The 14,217-nt window shown below is 41.1% G+C and overlaps 1 protein-coding gene across 1 annotated transcript in view; it reads left to right on the top strand.

The window, feature by feature from the left end:
* BAZ1A (bromodomain adjacent to zinc finger domain 1A) overlaps positions 1 to 14,217 on the top strand; it is a 110,519-nt gene that overhangs the window by 54,290 nt on the left and 42,012 nt on the right. The window contains exons 9-13 of the mRNA XM_024196011.2: positions 1,704 to 1,799; positions 6,709 to 6,847; positions 7,286 to 7,432; positions 12,477 to 12,572; positions 12,709 to 12,933. Of these exons, the coding sequence (XP_024051779.2) occupies positions 1,704 to 1,799; positions 6,709 to 6,847; positions 7,286 to 7,432; positions 12,477 to 12,572; positions 12,709 to 12,933 (703 nt within the window). The remainder of the gene's footprint in view (positions 1 to 1,703; positions 1,800 to 6,708; positions 6,848 to 7,285; positions 7,433 to 12,476; positions 12,573 to 12,708; positions 12,934 to 14,217) is intronic.

The following is a 14,217-nucleotide window of genomic DNA, read 5'->3' as shown; positions in this document are numbered from 1 at the left end:
AAGCTCACAGCGGGGCAGGAGGGGAGTTTCTCCAGGAGGAGAGATGGCTAGGGCCTACCAGTGAGCTTCAGTAGCAAGGGGAGCCCACCTCAGGGTAGTGGCTAGCCACTTTTCCAAATGTATGTTTTGGGAGTGGATGGACTTTGCAAGCCTGATTTGGGCAAGAGGCCCTGTAAGGCTGCTCTCAACCAACAACCTGGGTAGCATCATCATGGACTAGAGCAGGGGTTCTCACAACAAATTTTTTTGGTGGCTTCAGAGTGCAGCCACCAGCTCTCACTGATGGCCGCACTGACACTTTTTTCCTAAAATACTTAATTAACTTTAGGGAAAAACAATTAAATATGCACAGATTCATATCCAAATCATTGTAATTTATATTTGTAGGATTTTTTGGCAGACTCCACAACAAAAATAATGTGGCCTCCCCCTTTGGTTCCCACCCCACCCCCATCCAGGGCTTAATGGGTTCTGGGGCTTACTGTGAAAAGTAATATTTGTTAATATCACAGCACACTTAGTAGTTTTATCGTACAGAATGAAAACATACTTGTGTTCTGTCTTTATTGTTCTACCAAAAATATTTAGAATCATAGCAATGTAGGGCTGGAAGGGACCTCAAGAAGTCAAGTCCAGCCTCCTGCACTGTGGCAGGACCAGTAAACCTCCTAGAACGTCCCTGACAAGTGTTTTGTCCAACTTATTTTTAAATGCTTCCAATGATGTGGACGCCACAACCTTCCTTAGAAGCTTATTCCAGAGCTTAACTACCCTTATAGATAGAATTTTTTTTTTCCTAATATCTATCTAACCTAAATCTCCCTTGCTGCAGATTAAGCCCATTACTTTTTGTCTTACATTCAATGGATATGGAGAACAATTGATCGTGGTCCTTTTTATTATAGCCCTTAACATATTGGAAGACTGTTATCAGGTCACCCCTTAGTTGTCTTTTCTCAAGAGTAAACATGCCCAGGTTTTGTTTTGTTTTGTTTTTTCCAACCTTTCTTCGTAGGTCAGGCTTTCTAAACCTTTTATCATTTTTGTTTTTCTCCTCTGGACTCTTTCCAATTTGTCCATCCTTCCTAAATTGTAGTGCCCAGAATTGGATGCTGTACTCTAGCTGGGGCCTCACCAGTGCTGAGTAGAGCAGGACAATTACCTCGGTTCTTACATACAACACTCCTGTTAATACACCCCAGAATTATATTAGCCTTTTTTACAGCAGCCTCACATTGACTCGTATTCAGTTTGTGATTCACTATAACCCCTCCCCGCCCTGATTCTCTTCAGCAATGCTACTATCTAGCCAGTTATTCCTCATTTTGTAGTTCTGCATTTGATTTTTCTTTTCCCCCTTCCTAAGTGTTGTGATTTGCACTTGTCTTTAGTGAATTTCATCTTGTTGAATTCAGATCACTTCTCCAATTTGTCAAGGTCATTATGAATTTTAAACCTGTCCTTCAAAGTGCTTGTAATCCCTCCCAGTTTGGTGTCATCTACAGATTTTATAAGCATACTCTCTACTCCATTATCCAAGTCATTATTGAATAGTATCATTGTTACCTTTTAGAGTATCATTTTACCAAGTAATTATTTTGCTCCGTTTCATTGAAATAGAATTACAGGTTTTTCTGCTGTAGCAGAGTATAGTAATAAAATACAACTGGTTTCATATCTAATTCTGAAGGTTTCAATTTCAGGAAAGAGAGAAATTACGTGAAGAAAAACGAAAGTATCTGGAATACCTAAAACAGTGGAGTAAACCTAGAGAAGACATGGAATGTGATGATCTTAAGGTATAAGTGCTGGGTAGCTTTGGGATAGTGCATGCTTGTGCTTTGCAAATTTCTCTGTGCAGCTCTGCTAATGTACCCCAGTCCTGATCTGAAGCAGCTTGTCTATTGAAATACTGAGCTTCTTGAACAGAAGCTATCAATTGTGCCTAACTGTTTGACTTTGTAATATGAATACATGGGATTGGAGGCCTGAACTATTTTTTTTTTTTTCTTAAAGATTTGAATCAGGTCTTCAGATGCAAAAGGCTAGTGCGCTAACCTTTTGGAACAATTCTCCCAGCCACTTCTGCTTTTCTGAAAATTGAATCTTGAGAAACTTGTCTGGCCATTTTGTCCAGACTGGGTACAACAGTTTGGTAGGAGTTTTTGCCATTTTTAACAGTTTACCAAAGAAAGGTGCTAAGATGTTAAAGTGCACTTGCAGTGTTCAAGATACTTTGGGAATGGACAAATCTAATCTTATGAGTGCTTTTGATGTTGTGGTTTTCTTGCCTACCACTTATTACGGGTCTCTGGATTATGCATGATGACTCTCTTCAGTTTGAAATGAACAACTGCTTAATAGAGTTGATCGGCCAGAGTGACTGAGTGGATCCTATCTGCTGAGATTGTTCAACCATTGAGATGTTTGGAGCACTGCTCTGCTTGGGAAAATAAGACATTTGCTTAAGTCTGAAATCAATCCTCGTACTAAATTCATGCACCTTTCAAAAGTGTTAATTTAACTATAGGCCTTTGGAATGAAGGATCCCTTTGCTTTCATAAGATTGGGTTGTGAACAGTCCAGTAACAAGGTTTCATTAAACAACTGTTAACTACAGAAGAGCACTGAGAGGCACTTCTAAAATTACCCTTAGTGAATTAACACATATGCAGCTAATGTGAGTTGCAGTGCTCCGTTAAAATTTGACCCTGAGTTGCTTCTGCCTCTTTGTATCATGTGTTTCTTGGTCATGGTTCCAACAGAGAACATTCTCCACCAAACTCCAGGAGGAAATACAACTTATTTGACTCCTGATTCCAACCATTCAACTTCTGTTAGGCCGCCTTTGTGTTTTTTTTCTCCCATTCTATTTTGTCGTTCCTTTTTGAAGGTGAAAGGGAGGAGCAGCACTCTTATAGAACTTTTTGGTTGAGATATTTGTGGTGATCCGTTGCATACTATTGGTGCTTACTAAACTGGATGATGTATGAAACCTAGAGGGGAAAAAATAGAGTTCCTACCTCAAGGAACTAACATTGTAAATTAAAGAGAGTACAAACATAAATACACCGCACATCAGATTACCAGAATGTGATGGGTTGGATCACAGAAACCCCCTTGGGGCTGCCACCTGGTGTGCCAAGACTACTTCTGCCCCTGCCTTCCCTGCCAGCTTGGGACTCCAGAACCCTGCCTGGTTGTACCAGACACGCTTGCCAGCTACGAACACAGGCCCAGGTCTGAACCACGTCCCCTAACAGCTGCAGGCTTAACTGAAAGCAGCTTAAGAAGCGTTCCTGTCTCTAACACTCAGATGCCCAGCTCTCAATGGGGTCCAAACCCCAAATAAATCCGTTTTACCCCATATAAAGCTTATACAGGATAAACTCATAAATTGTTCGCCCTCTATAACACTGATAGAGAGAGATGCACAGCTGTTTTCTCCCCCCCCCCATTAATATATACTCTGGGTTAATTAATAAGTAAAAAGTGATTTTATTAAATACAAACAATAGGATTTAACTGGTTCCAAGTACGCAAAAGAATAAATGGACACACATCTGACATCAGGAATCATAACATTCAAAAACCAGTAGGAGAACACTTCAGCCTTTCTGGTCACTCAGTAACAGACTTAAAGGTGGCAGTTTTGCAACAGAAAAGCTTCAAAAACAGACTCAGCTGAGAAACTGCTGAACTTGAATTAATATGCAAACTAGATACCATTAATTTGGGCTTGAATAAAGACTGGGAGTGGCTGGGTCATTACACAAATTGAATCTATTTTCCCCATGTTAAGTATCCTTATACCTTTTTGTCAACTGTCTGAAATGGGCCATCTTGATTATCATTACAAAAGCTTTTTTTTTTTTTTTTTTTCCCCTTTTTTTTTTTTTTTTTTTTTTTTTTTTTTTTAACCTCTTTTAGTTGGTATGGCAACTTCCACCTTTTCATGTTCTCTGTATGTGTATATATATCTTCTTACTATATGTTCCATTCTATGCATCTGATGAAGTGGGCTGTAGCCTACAAAAGCTTATGCTCAAATAAATTTGTTAGTCTCTAAGGTGACACAAGTACTCCTGTTCTTAGAACAAAGTAAATTACCAAACAAAATAAAACACGCAAGTCTGTGCCTAATACAGTAAGAAAGTGATTACAGAAGAAATCTCACCCTCAGAGATGTTTCAATAAGCTTCTATCACAGACTGGACGCCTTCCTAGTCTGGGCACAATTCTTTCCCCTGGTACAGCCCTTGTTCCAGCTCAGGTGGTAGCTAGGGGATTTCTCATGACTTCAGCCTCCTTTGTTCTGTTCCGTTCCACCCCCTTATATAGCTTTGGCACAAGGCGGGAATCTTTTGTCTCTCTGCCCTCCCGCGCCCCCCTTCTAAATGGAAAAGCACCAGGCTTAAGATGGATTTCAGTACCAGGTGACATGGTCACATGTCCTGTGAGACCCCAAGCCTTCATTCCTCCCAGCCTGACTCACAGGAAGGCCTGCAAGCAAACAGAGCCATCCACAGTCAATTGTCCTGGTTAATGGGAGCCATCAAGATTTCAAACCACCATTAATGGCCCACACTTTGCATAATTACAATAGGCCCTCAGAGTTATATTTCATATTTCTAGTTTCAGATACAAAAATGATACATACATACAAATAGGATGACCACACTCAGTAGATTACAAGCTTCGTAATGATACCTTACAAGAGACCATTATATTCACACTCATTAGCATATTTTCCTAAAATCCTATAGAAAGCCACGTCACACCAGAAGATTTAGTCTGAGTGATTAATTTATCTTTACATGCACTTTCTTTATAATGCTTAATCTTGATGTGGGGCAGGAGGGCTGAATGAAAAGAGAATACTCAGAAGCACAGGAATAGGGAGATTGTCCCAAATACAGGCAAAAGTAAGAAAGAGGCTACAAAGGTGAGGGGAGGAAGATAGAAAAGGGTGTTAAGTAAGGATGTGAATGAAGTGTATAAGAATAGAAGGAGAGAGGTATAGTGGAAATGAGAGCTGAGAATGAACCAAGGTATGGAGTTGTGCAGGGATCTGAAGGTGAGAATGAAAAATTTTGAGCTGCATATGAAAGGAGGGAGGAAGCCAGAGGAGGAGAATGGTGTGATCAGATCAGCAAGAGGACGTTATCAGCAGTGTTTTGCATATACTTGAAAAGGCAAAATGAGATGTGGGGAGAAAGAGAACAGGAGTTGCTTAACTGAGGTAAAAGATGACCAGGTCATGGTTAAAGATGGATTAACAGATCCGTCAGTGGTGTCTCTAGTCACATTCTACCACATCAAGACTTACCTTAGAGAAAAGATAGTGATCTGCATCTAAAATACCTGTGAACTCAGGCTTACAGGTTGGGTCCCAGTTCTGCTTGGCTGCTGTGTATTTTCTTTGGCATAGAACAGCTAAAATGCTGACTATCTCTTATCCATCTGTGAATGACTTTTATGTACCTGTCCTTAGATTCCACCCTTCCCAAAGAATCTGAACCTCATTCAGAAATATTATGAGCTACTTTAAGCATGAACATAACCATCCATCAATCTTTTGATCTTTGTTTCTGGACTTCCAGTATCCTGGAGAGGAGCCATTCTTTATTTATTTTTGACTCTGACCACCTACCTAGAAACAAATCTTGCAAATTTTTGCAAATGTCTCTACTTAAAACCATAAATCAAAAGTCAAATGCGATCATTGTGAAAGGTTGGTTATACCTCTCTTTATGTGGTCAAGATCAAGCCAATCTAAAACACCTCCAGCCATATGTCCTCATTGGCAAACCAATTGCAGTAGAACCTCAGAGTTACAAACACCAGAGTTACGAATTGACCAGTCAACCACACACCTCATTCGGAACTGGAAGTACACCATCAGGCAGCAGCAGAGAACCCCCCCTCCCCCCCCCCAAAAAAAAGCAAATACAGTACATTACTGTTAAACATAAACTACTTAAAAAGGGGGGGACGGACAGCATTTTTCTTCTGCGTAGTAAAATTTCAAAGCTGTATTAAGTCAATCTTCAGTTGTAAACTTTTGAAAGAACAATCATAACGTTTTGTTCAGAGTTACGAATAACCTCCATTCCCAAGGTTTCGTAACTCTGAGGTTCTACTGTATGACAAATGCTAGGCACATACTAATTCACTAGACTGGCCCTGGTCATCCTGATTTGGAATTCTTGTCATATTTTTTGTACGTCTTACTGAGTATTCTAAGAGAGCATTTTTTCTTTCTTTCTTTCTTTCTTTCTTTATTTATTTTGCTGGCATGGACAATTCTGCAGATTGAGATCCTATAAAATCCTGTGAGGAGGAAATGGTTTGAAGGGGCGAAACTGGCAGTTGGAGTTTTTGGAATAACTAACTCTGATCCACACCCTAGTTTAGAACAAGAGACTAAAATACACTCAGATTCATTAGGTTAGCTGAATTATGCATTTAAGGATTTACCTTTGAGCTATATGCAATTGAAAGTTTGATTGCACTATGGCTTTAATAACAATCCTACTGCAGGATCTTGCAGTATTATTGTTAACAATTGCTCTGTAAAGTGTATAAAGGACTTACTGATGCCAAATTTATACCACTCACCTTGATGGTAACAAACTTTGTCTGTTAAGTACTTGTGTATTCTGCTGAAACGCAATGACGTATTGGGTTGTTTCCTTTGTGTTGCAGGAACTTCCAGTTCCAACTCCAGTGAAGACGAGACTGCCACCTGAGATCTTTGGTGATGCTCTGATGGTCTTAGAATTCCTTCATGCATTTGGGGAACTTTTTGATCTTCAAGATGAGTTTCCAGAAGGACTTACTCTAGGCAAGTTATTTGATGGTGTGCTTTAATTTACTCCCATATGTCTCATGTGTGCATTTATGAAAGTTTCAGAATTTGTTTACATTAAAATGAACTCTTATTAGATACTTCTACTACTCTCCAGTTTAGTTTTTCTCAATCAGCTTGTGGTGAGAATTCTGAAATTTACATGACTTCTAATATAGTAGGGTTTAGATTGCTGTTTTACAAATATTTTTTTGAATTTCTTAGACTTACACTTTTATATTAATGTGTTAACAAATGGGCATTGTTTGTCAACACTTCCTTTTTCCAGCAACCCCTAAAAATATTTTCCTCTAACACATTAATTTGTTGTACACCTACTTGACTATTACCTATGGGGAAGAGTTTTATTCTTCACTTCATATTTGCTCTTACAGCACTGTGACAAAAGTGACACCTCTTAAATTTTATTCACAGAAGTGTTAGAAGAAGCTCTTGCAGGAAATGATAGTGAAGGCCCACTATGTGAATTGCTCTTTTTCTTCCTGACTGCCATTTTCCAGGCAATGGCGGAAGAGGAAGAGGAAGTGGCCAAAGATCAAATAGCTGATGCTGAGACCAAAGGTTAGACCTTAACTTTACTATTAAAAACTGAAATTCCAATGTAATTAACTTTAAAACTAAACTGCATATACTTTGTTATATTAGCATTCTTTATTTTATTATGTAGGGTTTTTTTTGTTTTTTTTTTAATGCAGGTATAGCTACAAATAGGGGAGGGGGAGAAGAGGGGAGAAAAAAGTTCCTTAAAAAAGCAAGCTTTTCACATTGTTAAATCCAGCAAAGCACACTAGACATTTAGCAGTTTGCATATGTTTTGAAAACTTCAATGTTTCCCTCTGTCCCCTTCTTTTCTCGCTCCTTCAGCAATGCTAGATATTTCTCCTGCAGGTCGGGAGAATAGACATGCTCCTGAGCCATCACGCTAGCCTTCATCTGTAGTTGCAAGTTGTCCTTGACTCATGCCTGATTTTTCTCTCTCTCTCTCTCTCTTCTCCCCCCCCCCCCCCCTCCCCCCCAAAAAAAAAATTAGAGAGCCAAATAATATTCTCTAACTGGAAATTCAGTACTCACTTTCTTTTGAAAGGAAGGACTAACTATGCATGCACACTCCTGGATATCAGGTGGCCACCAAGAAGGAGGTCACTTCATAGATTGATTTAGCTACTTTTGCCTCTGGGCTCAACTCTTAGATTGGAGCAGCAATCTTTCGAGAGGGCATGCAGTGTCCATTGAAAATTTATCTTGTAACTGCTAACATCAAAAGGGAGTTCTTATTTTAAGCTGTCAACGAGTCCTATATACAGGTCTTTATCTCTAATAGTTTCAGTTTTGAGTTTTCGTCCACTGGAACAATGCTGTAGTGTCTGGGTTTGGAACACTATGAGCCTGTTCCTGGAATGCTCTCTGCCCACAGAACACTCCCTGAAGTCACAGGGAGGGCTTGCAGAATCTGGTCAGGCATGAGTGTTAAAATCTAATCAGACTGCTTTAATCTTTCTTTCTACCACAGTGTTAATTTAAACCTCTATGTTTTGATGGGGATTGGAAAGAAGTAGAATTGGACATAAACTGACCGTATTCCTTTAATATTTGATAGTGTTCTGTTATGACCATATCCCAATTATTTTTAAAATGGGGAGCAAATGAAGAAAATTTAAAGCTGTCTTGAAAGAAAATAATTTCTAGTCTCTAAGTAGAGTTCTTAGCAGAGAAAGCATACCGTATATACTCTATCATAAGCCAGTTCGTTTATAAGCTGACTCTTCCTCCCCCCCCCCGCCCCAAGATGGATAAGTAAAAATGGAAATTTTTTATAACCCGTTCATAAGCCGACCCCATAATTCAGGGGTCAGCAAACTTTGGCTCCCGGGCCATCAGGATAAGCCACTGGTGGGCGGAGATGGTTTGTTTACCTCGAGTGTCTGCAGGCATGGACATAAACCTAAGTAAACAAAGTGTCCTGGCATGCCAGCTGCTTACCCTGATGGGCCGGGACAGCAACTGGTGGGGAAATTTTTTTTGGGGGTGGGGGGGAGAGAGAAGCTGGGAGTCAGGGGAGTAACCCCTTTGACCACACCCCACGTGACCACACCCCTAGCCTGGGACCCCCACACTCTCCCCATCCCATCCCTTCCCACCTTATCTGGGGAGGGCCAGGGGAGGATGTCTCTGACCTTGCTGGAGCTGCTCCAGCAGGCTGGGCAATGTGGCCGCTGCCTGCCGGCGGGCCAGACCAGGCAGCGCGGCCGCAGCATGTTCCAGCGGGCTGGGCTGGCAGGCACAGCCACAGCGTTTTCCGGTGAGCCGGGCGGCGCAGCCACAGCCTGCTCTGGGGGGTGGGGCCGAGCGGCACGCCTGCAGCCTCCCAGGCCCGGAGCTGCAGCTGCTTCGGAGGCTGGGGGAGAGCGGCGTGGCCAGAAGCGGAGAGACTCTGGCCCCGCCTCTTCCCTTCTGTCTCTGCTGGCTGTGCTGCCTCTCCTGGCTCCCTCTGTTGGGAGGAGGGGCTGTGTCCCACCTCTCCTTCTGAATACCCATTCATAAGCCGACCCCCTTCTCTGGTGCTTCCTTTTTTTTTACTACAAAAATTCGGCTTATGAACGAGTATATACGGTATTTACAATCAGGGAATAATTCCGGTCACAGTAATTACAAACTTGACACATTTCCTTTCAACTGTTGATGTGTTTTATTACTGGATGTTGACCTACCTGTGGTATTACTCTTTCTCCCTCCCCCTACCCCTCATAAAGGCAAAAAACAAAACCCACAGTTTTAAAATAGGGTGAAATTTTAGGGCTTACATTTTGACAAAGCACTTTTGGATGGCTGTGACTTTGTCAGTGGAAATCATTGCTTTTAATTTTTAGGACTTTTTGATTTGTTGTGTGTGGGGTTTTTTTTTTTTTTCTGGATTAGAAACAGTTTTGCTCTTAAACTTTTGGTGGACTGGACCAATAAGCATAGGCACTGAGTTTTTAAACTGCCAGGCGGTGGTCCCCCCCCCCAGCCCCCCCCCCGCCCCGCTTCCCCCCTGAGGGGGGGGAGGGCCCCCGTTGGGGGGCCTTCCCCCCCCCCCCCCCCCCCCCCCCCGTGGGTGCTCCAGCCCCAGAGCACCCACGGAGTTGGCACATGTGCCAATAAGATTCCTTCTGCTGTAACAGAATGTCAAATGCCAAATCACAGAAACCTATATTACAGGTAGGAAAACCTCCCTGTATCTTCTTTGGTCCTTTTTGTTGTCTTTTATTGACAAAACCCACAAATCAGTACTTGGTGTACAATTTTAAAATAATAAACTGAAGCATCTATTATGCTGTAACACCTCATTCTAACAGAGAAATCCCTCTGGTTTGTTAGCTTCCGGGGGTGTGTGTTTATAGAAGATACCTGGATCAGGAAATCACCTATAACGGCACTAGCTACTGAAATGAGAGGTTCCAGAGGAGCACTGCCCCAGAAGGCACTGTGCCTCCCCAGAGCTTCTTAGTGTAGACGGGGAGAGCAGCTATTGCCCTGCTCATGAAGCAGGGTTCAGTATGTTTACCCCTTTGGCCTGCCAAGCTTGCTGACTAGTGGGGACGGGAAGCCATGGCCCTGCTTCCCCAGAGTTGGCTATAGGCACTTGCTCTACTTAGTTCTTGCGCTCAGGTGAGAACAATGACTGTGAGTGTGCCTGGCCCCTAAGTGACAGACGTAAGACAGACAGGAAGACTCTGTGAGTCTTACAACCCTTGCACACCTGTGCAACTGTCAGTCACAGTTTAGTCCTTAAAACGTGGTCCTCATCTGCAAGCTGACTATATATTAAAAATGGCATCTTCTTAAGTAACAGAGCCTGCTCTCTGTGTGTATTTAGAGTCTCAGGGCTGGTCTCCTAGGTGTCTGTGCAGCATCTAGAACATTTAGATGCTGTTTTAATAAAACTAACTGCTTATTTTACTGAATAAACTACATTTTTAACTCCTGGTAGCAATGCAGAGCCAACACAGCTAAGAGCAAATGAGCTGGATTTTGTTGTCTCCTACATTAGCAGAATAGTTAACTAAATTATTGTTGGTGATGTGTGAAATAGAAATAATCCAACTTGACTTTCAGATTGCAGTTAGAGTTTGTAGGGCTGGCTATTGAAAAAACACCATTTTACTTCTAATTGGCCATCCCTTGTGGGACTGCAGATAGTATTACTTTTTACTACTACTTTCATTTGGAACCTCTGGACTTTAATTTCTTGCTGCTCTTGTTCAGACAACTTATCTCTTTCATAAAAGAATTAGAAATTCTTGTACAGCTTCTCCTCTGTCACACTAGCCAAGCAGGTTTGTAGCAGTGAGCAGTTTGTTCCACTTTCTAAAACATGGTAGATTTGAAAAGCAGGCAACACTTCAAGAGCAAACAGCCAAGAAAAGTGTTTTTTTTCAGAATTGGAGTTTTATGTAAGAGATGTGGAAAAGTGATAGATGTCCACTTTGTAATATCCGGGTAAAAGCTTTCAGACAGCATTAATCGTGATGCAAGAATGTTATTATTTAATAGTTGTATACCCACTATTTACGCAGTCTTGTTCAGTTTGGACCTATAGCTCCTTTGCCTGTTAACTTGGTGACCGTAACACTTCATAATGACTTGGATCTGAATAGGGTAAAATTGTTGAACTAGTGTGCAAGGCGGACCCAACTCTGTCAACCCTCTGGAGAATTTACCTGTAAGTGCCAAGGAAACTTTGTTTAAGAAGAGGAATTCAGTTTGCCTCCCCATGGATGAGCTGCTTTTGCTGCTGCTGTGTAGTGTTTGTTAACATCTGGCTTGCTTTTATTGGATTACCACTCTGATCATATTTGTGTGGAATGTGTAAACTTCTATATAAAAGTCAGATTAAAAAAAAAAAGGTGATGGATGCTAGCATCTGAAGTGTTAAATTTTTTTTTGGATAGTTCTTCATTTAAGAAAACCAAAATGGTAATAAGGAAATAATGATTAAATTGCTGGAATGTGCAGGATAGGATGGAGTTTGATTGTACATTTTTCTCTTTCACGTGTATTCCCTGGTTTTCCATTCCCTTTCCTCTGTCTCCAGTGTGCATGTTTGCTCCATGTCAGTGCTTTAGCAACTTTAGTCGCTTGTGCATTGTGAGAACGGCTTTTAGTGAATGTTGCATGTCCTTGGTGTACATACTGCTTAGGTGGACATTAGGCAGCATATATTTTAACTTGTTTGTTGAACTGAGGCTGTCTACACTACTGCCAGATTGATGCTCCAGTGATCGATGAACCGGGGGTCAATTTAGCAGGTCTAGTGAAGACCCGCTAAATCAACGGCAGAGCGTTCTCTGGTCGACCCCAGTATTCCACCTGGAACGAGAACAGTAAGGTAAGTTGACCTAAGCTACATCAACTCTAGCTATGCTATTCACATAGCTGGAGTTGCGTAACTTAGGTCGACTTACAGCGGTAGTGTAGACATAGCCTAAGTCTTGAATACGTTGAAGTTTCTGTGAATGTCACGCCATTTTCTTTGTCTTTGCACTATTTTAAAAGGCCTTTTCTTTCTTCCCCCAAAAATCCAAGTTTTAATTTGCACTAGAATAAAGTGTTTATTTCCTTAAAGATTTAACAGAGGCTTTGGATGAAGATGCAGACCCCACAAAATCTGCACTGTTTGCAGTTGCAACTTTGGCAGCTGCATGGCCCCAGTTACATCAGGGTATGTGTGGGTTTCATTTTTTGTTTAATTTATGTGTTTTATCTTGCTCTGTATTTTTTAAAAAGCACATTTTACATTGCTTGGTATATATTGTTGGTCTCAATGCAAAATAACTTCTCACTGTTATTAACTATAGGCTGCAATTTGAAAAATTTGGATCTCGACAGCTGCACTCTTTCTGAGATTCTCAGACTTCACATCTTAGCATCAGGCGCTGATGTAACATCAGCAAATGCAAAGTATCGTTACCAAAAACGAGGAGGTTTTGATGCTACAGATGATGCTTGCATGGAGCTGAGATTGAGTAATCCTGGTCTGTTGAAGAAACTCTCAAGTACTTCAGTGTATGACTTGTCACCAGGTAATAAAACAAAATGAATGTCATGTTTAAGATGATTCAAAGCCATTCTCTAGGTGACCAATTTCAAATGTAACCCAGTGACCCAAAAGTTATTTAACAACCATTTGTCCTGTGTAAAACAAATTGGCACTCACTTCAGTTCTTGGGGAGACAGGTATCCATGTCAAAAAACTATCACCCTAATTGGAACCCTTATAGATGGTCTCACTGAGAGGTCAAGGATTGCATGGGTGTGGAAATAAAATTACCCTTTCATTCCTAGAGGCATTCCATTCAGGTCAGAGTTCAGGTGGGGCAGTGGCTGGGCAGCTTATGCTGTTGCTGCCTATTCTGTAGTTAAGTAGAGGACCTCCACCTCCAGGGTTGTCAGTCCAGAAATTATCTCAAGTGCCGTGTGCTCCTGTGAATATTTTTACTTACAACGGCTATACTACTAAGTATGCAAACTTAATTGGCCATAAGCAATTTTTAAAGCTACTTTTGTTTCTAAAATGCCTCAAGATATTGGACACATAGATTCCCTTTTTCCTGCTTATTGCACTCTGGAGGAAGCTTCACTCTGTTCATGATTTTTTAACACTGGTGATTTATATGAATAAGGAACTCAGAAATTCCCACTTAAGTAATAGGGCACATGATGAAGTCTCAGAACTTCTTGTTTTCCACTGAAATAAATTGGAGCTTTGTCTTCTCTACTGCATTTCTCAGTTGGCAGTTATGTTGACACTAATAGAAGTGTCTATTTCAAGAAATTTCTGTTTTGTACAATGTCAGTTGCCTCTTGTTTCACACATCCTGTGTGCATTAGTGCTCTTACTTGGATGCAAATGTACGTGTTTTTGGCTGGGTCAGCTTTTATGTGTTTCAAAACCAGTTGCTCCCATCTTCCGTAACATATGGCATTCTTTGAGAGACTGTCTCAAGGGCATGGCTTTGTGGAGGAAAGAAATAAAAAGAATACAGTTACTGAATAACTAGAGTCCTTCAAATGGACTATCTTCAGATTCGATAGCCAGGAGAACCTTTGATCCTTTGGAAAATGGCATTTTCCAGATTTCAAGCTAAGTGAATGCATAAAGATGGCTATATAGTATCTTGAACTTGTCTCGATGTACATTAAATCTATACATTTCTGCCTGAAAGATAGAATGTCAGTAGGTCCTGAACCCACATGGCTTGTTGTGTAGACATTCCAAGAGTGAGCTCATCCAATGAATTCTTTTCATTGATCCACAGAGTGAAACTAGAAAACTGAGTCAATCACTGTGATATAACCTGCTATTT

The sequence above is a fragment of the Terrapene carolina genome, unplaced genomic scaffold, assembly GCF_002925995.2.
Source record: "Terrapene carolina triunguis isolate 2854851 unplaced genomic scaffold, T_m_triunguis-2.0 Scaffold96, whole genome shotgun sequence".
NCBI classification, from domain to species: Eukaryota; Metazoa; Chordata; order Testudines; family Emydidae; genus Terrapene; species Terrapene triunguis.
Note: the sequence above shows the minus strand (reverse complement) of the source record. Positions and strands in the feature narration are given on the sequence as shown.